The sequence below is a fragment of the Kryptolebias marmoratus genome, linkage group LG2 (genome assembly GCF_001649575.2).
Source record: "Kryptolebias marmoratus isolate JLee-2015 linkage group LG2, ASM164957v2, whole genome shotgun sequence".
NCBI classification, from domain to species: domain Eukaryota; kingdom Metazoa; phylum Chordata; class Actinopteri; order Cyprinodontiformes; family Rivulidae; genus Kryptolebias; species Kryptolebias marmoratus.
In genome coordinates, this window is record NC_051431.1 from 36943388 (window position 1) to 36959575 (window position 16188).

General features: G+C 41.3%; 1 protein-coding gene across 2 annotated transcripts; it reads left to right on the top strand.

Moving 5' to 3' along the window:
• Positions 1 to 377: 377 nt before the first annotated feature.
• Positions 378 to 10608, top strand: LOC108245157 (cytochrome P450 26A1). Of its 2 annotated transcripts, XM_017431830.3 has the most exons (7): positions 383 to 1710; positions 1813 to 2037; positions 5850 to 6131; positions 7309 to 7458; positions 7583 to 7717; positions 9059 to 9205; positions 9832 to 10608. In XM_017431830.3, the coding sequence occupies exons 1-7, from the start codon at positions 1522 to 1524 to the stop codon at positions 10168 to 10170; spliced, it is 1467 nt and encodes a 488-aa protein (XP_017287319.1). In that variant the 5' UTR covers positions 383 to 1521; the 3' UTR covers positions 10171 to 10608. The 2 variants fall into 2 exon arrangements, with proteins under 2 accessions (XP_017287320.1, XP_017287319.1); XM_017431831.3 differs by lacking the exon at positions 5850 to 6131 and having other exon boundaries at positions 378 to 1710.
• The last annotated feature ends 5580 nt before the right edge of the window (positions 10609 to 16188 follow it).

Consider the following 16188-nt stretch of genomic DNA (forward strand, 5'->3'; position numbering starts at 1 on the left):
AACATGCAGGATAGTGGCCCTCCAGGACCAGGATTGGACACCACTGCTTTAGACTATGTACTATGTATTTAGACTCGTATTATACATCGACTGTCCCCACCGTTTCTGGTTGGGACTTAAAGCATGCAGGGCCTGGTTTACAGAACCCAGAGATGTGGGGCTGTACCCTGGATCTGAAAGTCCTGTCTGCACTCTCTCCCTACTCTCTGACAGGCTGTGACACCGTCAGTCACAGGGTAACATAACACGTTTTTAGGCCTCAATTAACTAAATGTAAGTAAGGCCCCGCCAACATGGAAACAGCGTTTTGTGGATATTTTTTTAATTTGGGTTTTTTTTTCAAGGTTTTTATCACTTTATTGAATTGTTGACAACATTGAAGCAATCACTGCAGAAAAAGATCAAGAATACATGTCAAGTATACAAACAAAAATGTGGGAAATGATTTAAAAAATTGTTTTAAAAAGCTGACACTGGTGCAGAAATAATTCACCCTGATATGCTTTGAGCATTATGAGGAAAACTCTTCCCTACATACCTTGCTGGATACCGGGCCTGAAATCATCCTTTATGTCCACATATTTGGACTGAGACAACTTCCAGTCAACAGTAGTTTAACGTGACACAAAGGAGAAACTCCACTTCTTCATCAGGCCACAAAAAGAATTCAGTTTTTGCTCTTCTAATCACCGTCCTCGCCTTTTTCTTTTTGTGTTTACAGTTTGGAGCATCTACTCCACGTCTTCTTTCCTGTTTCTGGTGTATTTTTTGTGGCGGCGTTACAGCACCGCATACAGGCTTGGCATAGTTACTGCAGCGTTTTGGGTATTGTTCTGTGCGAATGCAAACATTTATAGAAAAGGTGCCGTGTTCATGAGAATAGTTTTAGAAACAGCTTTGTGGCTTTTGTGATTCACGTCAGCCATGATGGCCAACTCAATGCTCCAAAGCACAAAGGTGTAATTTCTGCCACATCCAGGACTGGGATCTCCGTTATTGTGAAGTACTTGTATGATTTCCATACAGCAGCAAGGTAAGAACTAAATCACCAGACTAAATATGAAATGCATTTTTTTAAGTCAGGAAAATGTCCTATTTGATCACATGGAGGGGCAGGAACTAAAAATATACTGCAGTCAGCCACCAGGGGACGCTTGTCATTTGTGGCATCAACTTCTGAGTCCCAGTCCCAAGGTTTGGGATCTGTCTTTCTTCTTAGCAAAAAAGAGGAGCTCCTTTTGTCTCAGAGAGCCGTCACCTTCTCTAAGGCTGAGTGCGCCAGGAGGTCGGGATTAAACCTGAAACAAATGAGACTATAATAGTCCTTCACTGCGGGCCAGAGGCGGGGCTGTGAGGCAGCCACAATTAGAGATGAACTCTCCGTGAACTAGTGGGCCAGAAAGTAAAGAGGCTGCCCTCAAAGGCCGGGCGGACTATAAAACCCCCTGCTGGAGGAGCCGAGGGCCCCAGAGTCCGCAAAGTCTCACCTGAGCCGGCAGACTCCCCGCAGGGCCCCTCGGCATGGCTCTGAGCACGCTGCTGGCCTCCCTCCTCTGCACCATCGTGCTGCCCGTCCTGCTCCTCCTGGTGGCGCTCCGGCTGTGGGAGCTCTACTGGAGCCGGGGCCGGGACCCGAGCTGTGCGGCCCCGCTGCCCCCGGGCTCGATGGGCTTCCCTTTCCTCGGAGAGACGCTGCAGCTCATCCTGCAGGTAGGCTCGGGCGGCGGCACGCGCCTCACCCTTTTAAGCCTGCACGTTCTGTCATGGTTTCCCCCTCGTGCTTGACGTGTGCTCCGTGTGCTGCGTGTGGAGAGGAGGAAGTTCCTGCGGATGAAGAGGCAGAGGTACGGCTTCATCTACCGTACCCACTTGTTCGGGACCCCCACGGTGCGCGTGACCGGGGCGGACAACGTCAGGCGCCTGCTGCTAGGGGAGCACCGGCTCGTGTCCGCGCAGTGGCCCACCTCGGTTCGGACCATCCTGGGCCCGGACACGCTCTCGAACCTGCACGGATCCCAGCACAAGACCAAGAAAAGGGTGAGAGCTCGGAATTAATGAATAAATTATGTAGTTAATTGGAATTACACGGTGACATAGTGAGGGTTTTTTTTTAACCAGAGGGGGTAATTCCCTGTTAAGTTTATTTACAAAACATAAATAAAACCTACACACACATACACCTTAAATGCATATCACCTTTCATGCCAGAGTTTTAGACTAAAGTCATTTTGACAAATGTCAACTCAAACCCTGACAATGACGTCATGCATGCTCTTATGAGGTGTCAGGCTCAGTGTGTGTTGTGGATGACTCTCAGCTACCACCATAGGTGCTGGAACCACTGGGGCCAGGGGGCCATTGCCCCCCCCCCACTTTCCGGCCCTGCCAGTGCGCTGCATGTTCCCACCAGACGGCTGCACAGACTGCACACGACTCTCACAGACTGTGACTAACGTGTCTCTGTGTTTATATAGAGACAGAAGCACAAATAAAACCTATAGCATTGAGATCTGGACCAAATTCTTAAAGCTCCAGTCCAGGGTCATAACAGTCACCTAAAAGTTTATGCAGATGCGACAGCGCGGAGTCGGGGTTGGGATCATTAACACATGAAAAAAGGCTCCACTTCGCCCAGAGAGCGGATCATTTTTGCTGTTAGGTCAAAAAAATAATGGTGCAATATATACATTTTTTTCTCTCTTTGGTCGTTCAAAACCCAGCTATCGATTCGGAATCGATGGTTACCACATGTTTTAAGGTAAGGGGCCAATNCGCAGACTACGCATGCGCGCGCATGCGTAGTCACTGCATGTATGCTATTCTGACATGTATGCTGTTCCGACAGAACACCGGTCAACAATGACAGAACAGCGGCTTAATCACCTTCTGTTTCTGCATATACACAAAGACTTAACTGATAACATGGACCTCAGCAAAGTCTGCCGCAGCTTCTGCTTCGCGAGTCAGCGAAGGGAGGCATACTTCAGAAAATTCTGAGCTCTGAAACTTATTGTCATTGTTAGTGGTTATTAGTGTCATTAGGATGTAAATAGTTACAATGAGCGACATACTTATAAATAGCCTCAGAAGAAATCTTTTTACTAATATAATGTTTGGTTATATGTTCCAAGTCTGACAAAGTTTATGTTGTTTTAATACCGAATGCTCTTAATTAGTTCCGCCGCACAAGCGTTTGTATATTCCTGTTGCTCATATGTTGGATTATTCCATCTATGCCCGTACGCATGTTATTTACCTGTGTTTACTTTTATTGTGGTCATTTCTAAAGCTGTTGGTTAGTTTTAACTAATTATCATTATTCATGATAATATATTGGAACAAAAAGTCATAGCTGAAAAAGCGTTTCATTATTCAATTTTTATTGATGTTAGACGATGATTCGATGCATGTAAAATTAATAAGGTGACGAAACACTCCGGTGGCCCCCCCACCTAGAAAATGAATCCGGCGCCACTGGCTACCACCAGACCATATTGTAGCTAAGTGTGTGTAAACCTGACTGAATTACACAGATAGTGTTTGGTTCAGTTGGCTGTGGCAGCCAAGCTGACTGTAAACGAGGTGCATCCAGTGATTACTTTCTGAGAGTTTCAATAAAATCTGTCCAGTGAGGTATTTGGTAACAGACACATGAACACACAAAGACACAAACCAAGAACCAGTGTACGGTTCAGTTCTATCTGTAGAAACTGGTGTATGTCGTTTACAGAATAATTTTTGTTTCAGCTGAGAGTTAAAAACACTGGTAAACTTTTCTAAATCTGAAACGTTCTAAACGTTTCCAGTCTCCATGAACCTATAGGAGCTCCTGTGCTGTTGAACTTTAAAATCCATTCACTCACTACCTCTGGAGCAAGGACATGAACATATTTAAGGTCAATTTTATAAACAAAAAACTTAAAACATAATACTTCTCCTATATTTTACAATAGTGCCGCTTCATTGGTTTTCATCTAAAATTGTCAGAGCTTGTTTGAACTGAAACATGACAGGTTTTAAATCAACAGGAAATATGTGACAGAATCATAATATGTAGATACAACTGGGCAGCCTTTACTGGTAAACACAACCCCAGTTTAGATTAGTTTTAATGGTTCATCACTTTTCTGATCTGAGCCTCAAATTTAGGGATAAAATCCAAAACAACACCCAAACTTTTGAACTCATCTATGTTTTGGATTTCCCTCTGATCAGTACAAGTGAAAGTATGACTGACTTTATGTCTGACTGTAAAACACAGTAAGACAGTTTTGGTTCAGTTCAGAGACAAAACCTGATTCTTAGCCCTCTAAGACCGCCCCACCATTTGTCTGTTCAGTAACTCTGGAGTCTTTAGTCACATATGATAACATCATCTGCATACATTTAGATCTGAACGGCTTTACAGCTTTCAGCAAAATCATTATTATACATCGATAAAAGAAATGGTCCTAAAATCGAACCTTGTGGAACTCCTCATTTACATAACAAACCAGTTATTAATAATTTTACTTACAAACAAAAGGTTGCTGCTTACTTCATGCTGTTCAGAACCGGCAGCTTTTCGTCCTCTTCAGCATCAATGAAATCTGACTAAAGTTGCAGAACATTTCAAAATGTCTGCCATCCTAAAGTAAACCCAAATGTAACTTTGAAATAAAACCTGGTCAGTCTTGTTCTCTACTTCCAGCTTAAATTTTCTTAAAATGCATAGGAGATATTTTTCAGTGTAGACACTCGGTGGGTATTTTGGTAGAAGGATGTTGGAGACGCAGCTGCCAGGAAAAAGACAAAGAGGAGACACATGGATGCAGTTAGAGAGGACATGGAGGTAGTTGGAGTGAGGACAGAGGACACAGAAGACAGAGTTAGATGGAGGAGGAGGAGGACTCGCTGTGGTGACCCCTGAAAAGGGAGCAGCCGAAAGAAAAATAATAAGAAGAAGACACTCAGCCTAAATACTTCATGCAAAAATGAGCTACCTTTTAAAAAGAAACCTAATTTATATGGAGTGAGGCTTTGAGAACCTGCTTGTGTTAAACATTTAAACATCTTTTTTTTTAAAAAAACAAACAAACAAAAAAATTATTTTCTATTGTCCAAGTCATCGTGGTGGTCAGATTTTTGTTTGGAACAGTTTTCACTTTGTTTCCCTCACAGTCAGTTTCTTTCAGATTTCAGCATCTTTGTTACCATTTATCCAGCTTCATAAGTCAAAAAATGGCACCAGAGGCCTTTGAGTCATCATCGGTGCATTTTGTTTAGAATCCATGATGGCGTTACTGCCCCAACCTCAGCATTACTTTTGTTATAATCTGAGCTCACGAACGTCTGCATTTTGATGTATGAGAAGAATAAAGAGAACCAGGATGAAACGAAATGTTAAAGCTGATGCCGGTGACTTATTATGGTCACCATAGTAACCACACACCTGTCTCTCGCTCCCTGACTGCCAAGTTACTGAGAGGTGGACAGTCGCTATGCAGAAACTGGAAATCAGATCTGAAAAATTCTTAAACTCAGAGTACCAGAAGACTCTGATGGTCACACATGTTAATTGTCATGTTTCATGTAGGAGATATGAAACGTTAACAAGACCCTTCACTTTGAGTTTTAAAGAGAATATTTACTCTCCGGACGTTTGGCTGCACTCTCTACATTCAGGGGGAGATCTGAGAGAAAAACAAGTCCTACAGCAGTGGGAGACTCTCTGGGTGAAAGAAAACAATGTTTGTTTGCCTTCTGCAGTAGGCGACAACACTCCTCATCTTCACTCAAATGACTAAATGGATCTGTTTTGTGACATGATGAGTGTCAGCTCCTCACCCTCCACCTTGCTACTCCTTTAGGCCATCATGCGGGCCTTCTCCAGAGAGTCCCTGGAGCTCTACATCCCTGAGATCCAGGAGGAGGTGCGGGCTGCCGTCACAGAGTGGACAGTGAAGGACTCCTGTGTGCTGGTGTATCCAGAAATGAAGCGGCTGATGTTCCGCATTGCCATGAGGATCTTGTTGGGCTTTAAACCGGAGCAGATCAGGATCGACGAGCAGCAGCTGGTGGAGGCTTTTGAGGAAATGATTAGGAATCTGTTTTCTCTGCCCATCGACGTTCCTTTCAGCGGACTGTACAGAGTAAGAGCATCAGATCAGGACTTGCAGTGCTGTGGTTAGGTATTCTCCCCCTGACAGACCTCTTCTGTTTTTGATTTTGTTTTTTTCTGTTGTTCTGCTGTATATGTTTCAGATCATCAAACAAATGTTAATCTCAGACTGAGATATTCTGAGTAAATACAAATGCAATTTTTAAGTTAGGTTTTTATTAAAGGGAAAGAAGCTAACCAAACCAGCCTGACCCTATGTGAAAAAGTAATTGCCGCCCTTGAATCCGTCACTTATGATAACTGCTGATGAGTCTTTGTGGAGGAATGTTGCTGCTGCGCTTCAGATCATCGTCCTGCTGCAGAACCCAGGTGATCTTCAGCTGAAAGTCAGGAACTGATGGTCGGACGTTCTCCTTCAGGGTTTTCTGGTTCAGAGCAGAATTCATGGTTCCATCAGTTACAGCAAGTTGTCCAGGTCCTGAAGCAGCAAAACAGCCCAGACCATCACACTGCCACCCCCGTGTTTGACTGTTTGTATGAAGTTACTTTTCTGAAATGCTGTAACAAGATGCACACCTTCCAATAAAGGTCTTCTTTTGTCTCATCAATCCACAGAATATTTCCCCAGAAGTCTTTGGAATCATTAAGATGTTTTTTGGCCAATGTGAAATGGGCCTTTGTCTTGTTTTTGCTCAGCAGTGGTTTTGTCCTTGAAACTCTCCCATGGAAGCCATTTTTGTTCTTTTTTTTTCTTGTTGAATCTTGAACTCTGACCTGAAGTGGGGCAGGTGAGGCCTGCAGGCTTTAGATGTTCTGGGTTCTTTTGGGACCTCCTGGATGAGTCATCAGTGCCTCTTGGAAGTTTTTTCTTAAAGGGGGGGGGGGTTACTTTTTCCACATAGGGCCAGGTTGATTTGGAAAGCTAATTTCCTTATAAAAAGTGAACATTTTTGAAACAACATTTAGTATTTACTAAGATTATCTTTGTCTAATATGAACATTTGTTTGATGATCTGAAACATTTAAGTATGACAAAAAAACAGAAGAAATCTATAAGGGGTGACACCATGGACATTTAGGCTTTAAGAGATTTTGATCAGTAGATCTGAGTAGTCTTAATTCCTAAGCAAATAAAACAAGCTTTTTGTCAATGCAGAAGTTGATTAACCCCATCCCTCTCTGCTCCTCCCATCTTCTCTGTCCTGCAGGGTCTCAAGGCCAGAAACTTCATCCACTCCAAGATCGAGGAAAACATCAAGAAGAAGGTGCTGGAGTCCGAGCAGGGCCTCAAACACAGAGATGCTCTGCAGCAGCTCATAGACAGCAGCAGGAAGAACAACGAGCCTTTCAGCATGCAGGTGATTAAATGCGTCACACTTCATGAAAATACAGATCTGAAACCAGAACAAACCTCTGGTACTGTAATTGTTTTGATTCTCAGTTATTGAAACGATTCTAGTTGTGCATCTTTTTTGTTTTTAGGCCATCAAAGAGTCTGCTACAGAGCTCCTGTTTGGGGGACATGAGACCACTGCCAGCACAGCCACGTCTCTGGTCATGTTTTTAGGCCTAAACCCTGAAGTGGTGGACAAACTGAGGCAGGAGCTACTGGAGAAGGTCACTAATTTTACACACCGCTAACAGCTGTTCTTTAGTAGTCATTGTGTTTAAATTGGATTATATTTGTAACAAATTTGTGATTTATTAGAAATCTAACTGTATATAGATCAGCTAATTTGCAAATCCAGTACCTGACGGGGATTCAGGGTTAATGCTCCTCTGTACGTTTTAGAAAGCTGAAATCTGAGATCTCCTCCTCTGTTTAAAGTCGATATTTTTACATAAGTGGCACAGACACATGGGTCAACATTGGAGAGGCAGCACTATACTGTACAACACAAACAAAATTGGCAAACATTTCCACCATAGACAACAAACATTTGGCAAAGTTAGTGGGAAAACCTAGCTCTGTTTGGAGCTCAGTCAGACTTCACATCACTCAGAGTTTAAACTGCTCACAGAAAGTTGAACTTTACACAACTTCAAAAATCGGACAAATACTCAACTTAGAGGGACAATGTCACACTCTAATTTTTGAGCTGTCCAAAAAAAAAAAATAAAAGTCAAACTTTTCTTACACCTATAAATTTTCAACTTATAGAATGTAAGTATTTTTGTCTTCATTCACCCAGTGTATTTCTGCTACAGGAATTAGTTTTCTCTCAAATCCATCCAGCGTGCAGTGTGTGCACACCCAAACTCTCATTAACTCCCATGAGATCTGAGCTCCACCTTTTTTTTTTTTTTTTTTTTTTTTTTCAGAGGCTGAAGTGGAGTGGAGGGTTTCTTTAACTTGTCCTATGTCCTACATAATGCATGTTAGGTTCAGTGGTAACTCTAAATTGTCCCTAGGTGTGAGTGTCAATAGTTGTTTGTCCCTGTGATGGACTGGAGACCTGTCCAGGGTGACTGCTGGAGCTAGGCACCAGCTCTCTGTGACCTGGAAAGGGAAAGTGGGTAAAGAAAATGGATGGATGTATGGATGATTTAGGTTTAGGAGAACTGAGGAAAAGGCCTCTGCAGAATTTAGTATTTAAAGTCCAAAAACCTTGAAGCAAATCAAAATACATTTTAACCTGGAGATAAAGTTCATAGATACTCTTTAATATAAGAGCCTGGATCTATCATAATTGTCACACAAGTGTCTCAAATTACTATTGGGTTAAATGGCATGCTTCAAAATGTCTTCAGTTTTTTAGTTGTACACTGTACTTGTAGTAAAGCTTCTGTTGTTGGTTTGAGTTCATGATTAACTTCATTTGGTCTCAGAATGTTTTGTTTTATTGATCCAACATTTCTAAATTAATGAGCTACTGTACTTTTTAGGGTTCTTAAATTAGTCTGACATGAACAGTTACCTGCCCATCTTATAATGCAGTTGTTTGTGTCTTTGTTCAGGAGGAGCAGGGCATGGATCTCCAGAGTCTGAACCTCGAGTCATTAGAGCAGCTTAAATACGCAGGCTGTGTCATTAAAGAAACATTAAGGATGAACCCTCCTGTCCCCGGAGGCTTCAGAGTAGCTCTGAAAACATTCCAGCTCAATGTAAGTAAACAGGTCTTGGAAAATTGGACAGAAATTCTACATTTTCTGCAGAAATGCAGTGTGAATACTGAATGACTTTGCTGAAGAAACTGAAACTGAGTTGTTAAAGCCAAAAGAAGCAGAACACTAGCTAAAAGCCAAGAGGAGCAAAATGTAAAGGAAATGGGAAAGGACTAGCTAAATGCACAAAATAGTTAACCTAAAGTTAAATGCCGCAAAACGGTAGCTAGAAGCTAAAGATAACAAAAGGTTTGCTAGAAACTAAAAGCAGCAAATTGCTGGTTAAAAGTAGCAAAAGTCTACTTAAATCTAGAAGCAGCTAAAAGTAACAGAACGGGAGCTGAAAGTGAAAAGTACCCTAGGAAGACAAAAATATGGCAAGTTTTCTGAAGCAGATTTTAAGGAGAACAATGTTTTTGAATGAACTGAAGATAAATATTTGTAAATAAATATTTTGAACTCATGTCCTGATTGAGTTAAGCATTTTGATTATTTCTGCAAATCTTAACCATTCAGTAGTTGGATTACAAAAATGTCCAAAAAAATAAAACCATATTGTGTATATACTCAGTTAGGATCTGTAAGTGGTATAAAGACCACTAACAATCTGCTCTGACTACTTTCAGGGTTACCAGATTCCCAAAGGGTGGAACGTCATCTACAGCATCTGCGACACGCACGATGTGGCCGAGATTTTCCCCAACAAAGAAGACTTCCAGCCTCAGCGCTTCATAACCAAACCCTCCGCTGACTCCTCCAGGTTTCAGTACATTCCTTTCGGTGGTGGCTCCAGGATGTGTGTGGGGAAAGAATTTGCCAAGGTTTTGTTGAAGATCTTCTTGGTGGAAGTGGTAACAAAGTGTCACTGGACACTATTAAATGGACCGCCAACCATGAAGACTGGACCGACTGTCTATCCTGTGGACAACTTGCCAACAAAGTTTACCAGCTACAGTCAAAATTAAGCGTGTGTGCCGGGGGTTTGGTTTCTTGTAGCACTGTTTTGGGAAATGTATGACTTTTGTTCCCCTCTAAATCGTGTTTGAGGTGATTCTGGATAATAGTTGCTTTAAGAAACTGTAGACCAGATACTTTTCTCATGAGCAGAATATGTACCATAATCTTGTCTGGACTAGTTTTATTTTGCATAATGTGTGTGTACATATTGTAGATTAAATATTTTGAATTTTATTTGATGATACATTTGATATATATTTCTTAAACTAAATAAAAGCACTATACAGTTACATGGAAACTTTATTCATGTCAGTGTTTTACCTATAGGTTTTGTACATGTCAAATGTAGTATGTTTGTAGAACATTTGTATTTTGCCACAAGTTATTTATGCTACTTTCATTCAATGGATTTTTTTTTTTTAATTTAATAAACCTATTTTGCTGACTATATTGTGTACTAGTCAATCCAAAACTCTACATTACTGAGCACTTCTTATTTGTATTTTGCTTCAAAAACCCAGCTTTTATAGCTCATTTTATTGGTCAGGAGTCATGTTCTGGAAAGGCTTTCAAAAATAGTTTTTTCTTAAAGATTGTCTGTGGCTTTGATTATTTTCAGGTTGATGCTTGTACTTGACCAAAAAAGTAATAAATACTTCTTTATTATTAGATATTTCAATATGAAAAAAAAAACAGGAATGAGGCCGTGTGGTGTGCACATAGAGCTTAGTAAGGATCTTTGGCTCTTTATTTACTTGCTGGTTTACCATAATGATGGTAGCGGATCAGAGTGTAACATCAACCATGACTGCCTTCACATTGAAGGAAGTTTTTTAAATTTGCCACTGATTAGTCCACCTGATCAGCACGTCTAGTCAGTCATTAAAAATTGACTCAGCTGACTGATACATTCAGCAGCGTCAGGACGCCTACATTCATGTACTAACATGGTTGGGTAAATGGCAACGAACTAAACTAGCCTTCTTTCACTTCTGTATGTAGTTTTTTTAAAAATAGCTGTTCTATGAGCCTAAAAAATTACAAACAGCAGGCCTTTGGCAAATCATTAGCCTAGCTTGGAGGAGTACTTCTGCCCAGTGTCGCCAGATCTCACGAGAGAAACAAACAACCAGGAGTAAAGAAAATGCCCTAAAGAAGTGTTCCACTCACTACATGCTCTGCAGCCAAACAATGAAGTATAGCAAGCCCATTTAATTTATACATTTTAGATCTGACAACACTGGTTCATTCACTCATTTGACCTGTGAATCAGTCTAGTCTGGCTGTGTTTACCTGTGTTATAGTGGGGAGGGGGAGAGGAGGGAGTGCTATTTTCTTTCTTCCCAAGATGACCAAGGAAACTAACCCAACTAACGAAGCAGTGAGGACTAGTCAATCAGAGGCAAAGTGCTGTTACCGGATGATGCAACCGGACAAACTGAGCATTTTTGTTTAATGGGCAGAAACATGACAAACCTTAAGAAGCTACACTTTCTAAACAGGCTCAAATTACCACAACTTACAACTATCAAAGAAAGAAATACAAGCCTAAAATCCCTTATATTAAGTGGACTTGGTAACTGTGCTTCTGCCCTTCTCTTCATACTTCCCTCTCTATGACTGATGTCACGGCTGATAAGGTACTAGCTATTGATAACTATCTGACAGAACATCACTTCAAAAATGACCAGACTATCCCTTTAAAAAGCAAGTACACAAAAAACCTTTTGGACCATTTGCATCATTAGGTCTGGTTTGAACTAAAAGTAGAGTAGAAATGTGGCTCTGCCTTCTCTGCGCTGCTGAGCAGAGCTGCCTTCAGTTCGCTGCACAAATCAAAGCTGGGTATGAATGTTGACCACACTCCAGATCCTAGCTGGAAAACCAGGAAGATTTGGTTTCCAAGCAACCTAGCTATTAGAGGAATACTTTAGGCTGTATTTTAGTACACAGAATACAATTCAAGAAGATCCACTTCCAAGTTTAAAAGCTTTTTATTAAGTGTTAGAAAGACAAAGAGTGAGTGACCAGCCAAGAAAAGAAAGCAGTAAGTCCGTGTAGCTGGCTCTAAAGCTTGGGAAAGTTGCCCTGCCAATGGATTTACTTGAATGTCCATGTTTTTACCAAGCCCGAGTTGTTTGTTTGTGTGTGTGTGTGGGTATGTGTGTGTGTGTGAGTCAGAGGAGAGGTGACAGGCTGCGGCTGTTGGATTCTGGGTGGGGGTTAAGGTGGAGAGGGCTGAGGTAAGACTGGGGTGAAGGTTTAAGTTGAGGGCAGAGGGGAAACAGAGGAGAGGAGGTGTGTGTGTGTGTGTGTGAAGAGTTTAAGTGGAGGGCAGAGTGGAGACTGCCTGTGAGTTTCTGTCCTCTGAACGACCCCCTCTGCTCCTACACATGAACAAGAAGCTCCATCTTAGCATGTCTGTGTGAGCATGAAAGGACATCAGAAGGAGCCATTGTTTGTGTCAGGTGCAGCACCGTTAACTTACAGAAAACACACAACACAGCATTATAGATCACACTACTTTTAGTTTGTCACCTATTTTTGGCACATCTAACATAAACTGACTTAATGGTTAAATTGTCGGCCATCTAAATCAAAAGAAACTGTGTTGGATGTAAAAGCTACAATTTAAAGACGCTGACAGGATTTGATTTGATTTAGAAAAACTAAGCTTTTAGAAATGTATTTAAATCAGTAGTTTAGATCTTCTGATGAGAGGTTCTATGGAAAGGTTATGAACAGGTAATATCTTAGCTGTTGAATAACCTCAGTTTGGAGAAACAGAGTTTACGTACAACAGAACTGATGAGCTAATGGCTAGTCCAAACATAGCTAAAACCAAAGTGAACCACATCTAGGCTGCATTATTGTAATTCTTTATTATCTGGGTGTCCAAAAAATCTCTTTAAAAAGTCTTCAGTTGATTCAAAATGCTGCTGCCAGAGTTCTGATGATAGTTAAGAGGAGAGATCAGATTTCTCCAGTTTTAGCTTCTCTCCATCCGCTACCTGACAAATTCAGAAGATAATTTAAAAACTTCTAACATACAAAGCTCCCAACAACCAAGCTCCATCTTATGTTAAAGATCTTATTCCAGATTTTCCTAACAGAGTACTTTGCTTTCAGACTGCAGGTTTACTTTTGGTTACTTGCAATTATTGCTATAAATAAACTTTTTTTCGTCCCATAGAAATTCCACCTGGACCAGTCATTCTGTGTTTGTCTCTGTCTCTTTCCTGTCCTCTCAAACCTCAGCAGGTCAAGGCAGATGACTGCTCATCCTGAGCCTGGTTCTGGTTCACCTGAAGCTTTCTTTCTGTTAAAAGGGATCATTCCTTTCCGTTACTCAGGATGGAAGATTGTGCTGAAGTGAAGATTTGACGCAAACTGCCGGTTTCCTGAGATAAACAGCCATCTGTACAATTTACAATTCACAACACATACTCCAAGTGCTAACTGATTACACAAGATCTGTTTCTAAAACTTTGCCACTGACTATTGGAGTCAATTATGTCTGTTAGCAAAATATCTCATAAGGTACCAGACAGATTTGAATTAAACTTTCAGATAGTAGTCACAGCAATCTGACCTTAAAAAGACAAAAATGGCTTTTACTTAGTCATTTTAAGAACATTAAAACAATTTTGAGTGGTCATAGAAAACAGTGATTACAACACATTATCTGACTGCGGGCAGATCCTTCAGCCTCTTGTTTAAATCTTTGCCATAAACTGAATTTTGCAGATATTAAGCTGAAATATGATGTTTGCTGAGAGTTATCCTCAACATAATGCTCTTAGAAAAAACACATCTTCCGAAATCAATATGTTGCAATATTCTATAAGATTGGACATAACATAATTTACCAAAACAACTATAACTTTGTCCTCTTTTACCATAATTTGATCTTAGTTTAAAACTGCTATTAAAGGCAGTGACAGTTATTTGTTCCTTCAAGGCCATATCTTGGATTGTTGCACCAAAGTTCCTCTGGGATTTGCACGGCTCCACATTCAGAGCCCTGCTAAACGCAGCTCAGTGGTAGTAAGGGATGAACAGGTTTTCTATTTTATTCCCCTCAGACAGGCCTCAGTGTCCTTTCAGTGCTGAAAACTGAGCTTATCTGACCACAGCAACTCCATGTTTGTGGAAGAAACTTCAAACAGTTCAACTTTTTTTCTCTTTAAGTGATGTCTCTTCCCTGCCACTCTTCCATGAAGCTCAGCTCTGTGCAGCTTAGATTGGTCCTTCAGACAGATCCTCCCATCTCTCAGAGGAGCTGCCCAGCTCCATCAGGGGGATCAGCCACATGTTTAACGTTCTTACCCAGTCCGTGAGTTTTGGTGGACGACCTTCTCTTGGCAGGTTTGATTTGATGGCACCATCTTTCCATTTTCTACTAATGGATTTAATGGAGCTCTGTGGGAAGTTCATGGTTTAGTATTTTTTTAAATAACCCAACACTGATCTGTACTTCTCCACAACTTTGTCTCTGACCTGTGTGGAGAGTTTCTTGGTCTTCATGCTGTCTCTTCTTCTGGTGGTAGACCTTACTACTTAGAGGTGTTGAACTGCTGTTGATTCTGGGGGCTGTCAGAACAGGTGTAAATATACACCTGAGATCATCTGACACTCAGATTGGCCACAAGTGAATCTTATTTATGTAGCTCCTGAAGGTAAAGTTGCGGCTTCAACACAAAGGGGGTGAATACATATGCATGCCCCATTCTTAAATTAATTTTGTTTTGTTTTTTAAATTATTATTTAAAACAAGTATTTCTGACCTAATTTAATTTAAAGTATTCGTTGGAGAATTATTACCTATAATCAAATTAAAACCCCAATGAAAAACAAGGAAACAAATCAGAAAAAAGACACAAGAGGGTGAATACTTCTGTGTCACTTGTTAGTGAGCCACTAACAAGTGACAAATACAATTCTTTCAGCTCAGACTGGGAGGAGTAGCTGGAAGCTGCCTACTGTCGACTCACAATTTATGATGTTTCAACTAACTTTGAAGAGCAGCTTTTGTTAGCAGCTAGGCTGTCTGAACCCACAAGAAGCCCCTGGCTGGGAGGAACTCTCAGGTGAACTTCTGCTTCAGTGTAATCAAGTTAACCTGCCGCATACACACACCACACACACACACACTCACAAGTAGATATGCCTTTAAAGTTTATGTGCGTCAGCGTAAAAGTTACAGGCATCCGCAAAAGCAGTCGTGTCTGTTAGTGATTGTGGAGAGCTTCATTAACCTCAGAAGTGAAGGAAAAGCATAACAACATTTCAATTATAAGCTAAAGGAAACAAAAAGAACTGAACAAAGCTTCCAAAGAACGAAATAAATAAAGACAAAAGGATACAAAGAGACAAAGATCAGTGACAGAAACAGCAGAGAATTCAAAAAGGCAAAACCAAAAATGTTAAATGGAAACAGAACAGAGAGGAGAGGAGGTGACCTCTGTCTGAACTCAGTGGTGAACTTCTGCCTCAGTGTACTCTAGTTAACCTGTACTACCCACCTCCACCCCCTTACACACACACACACACACACACACACACACACACACACACACACAGTGAGACGAGGCAAAGTTTCAGCTTATATAATGAAAAACAAGACAATGTGTGTTTCCGCTACAGCTGGATACCATCAGTCATGTCTGGCTGCTGTGACACCAGTGGTGAGCGGTCAGGGCCTATAAGGTACAGTAATTCATGGCTTGCTTGGCTATAATATACAATATATTATATAAAATATATAATATTATAGGTCACCGAGGTTGTTAAAAAGCTCCTCGGTGGCAGGGCTCCGGAGGTGGATGAGATTCGCCCGGAGTACCTTATGGCTCTGGATGTTGTAGGGTTGTGTTGGTTAACGCGACTCTGCAATATCGCGTGGACATCGGGGACAGTTCCTCTGGATTGGCAGACTGGGGTGGTGGTCCCCTTATTCAAAAAGGGGGACCGGATGGTGTGTTCCAATTACAGAGGGATCACACTCTTAAGCCTCCCTGGTAAGG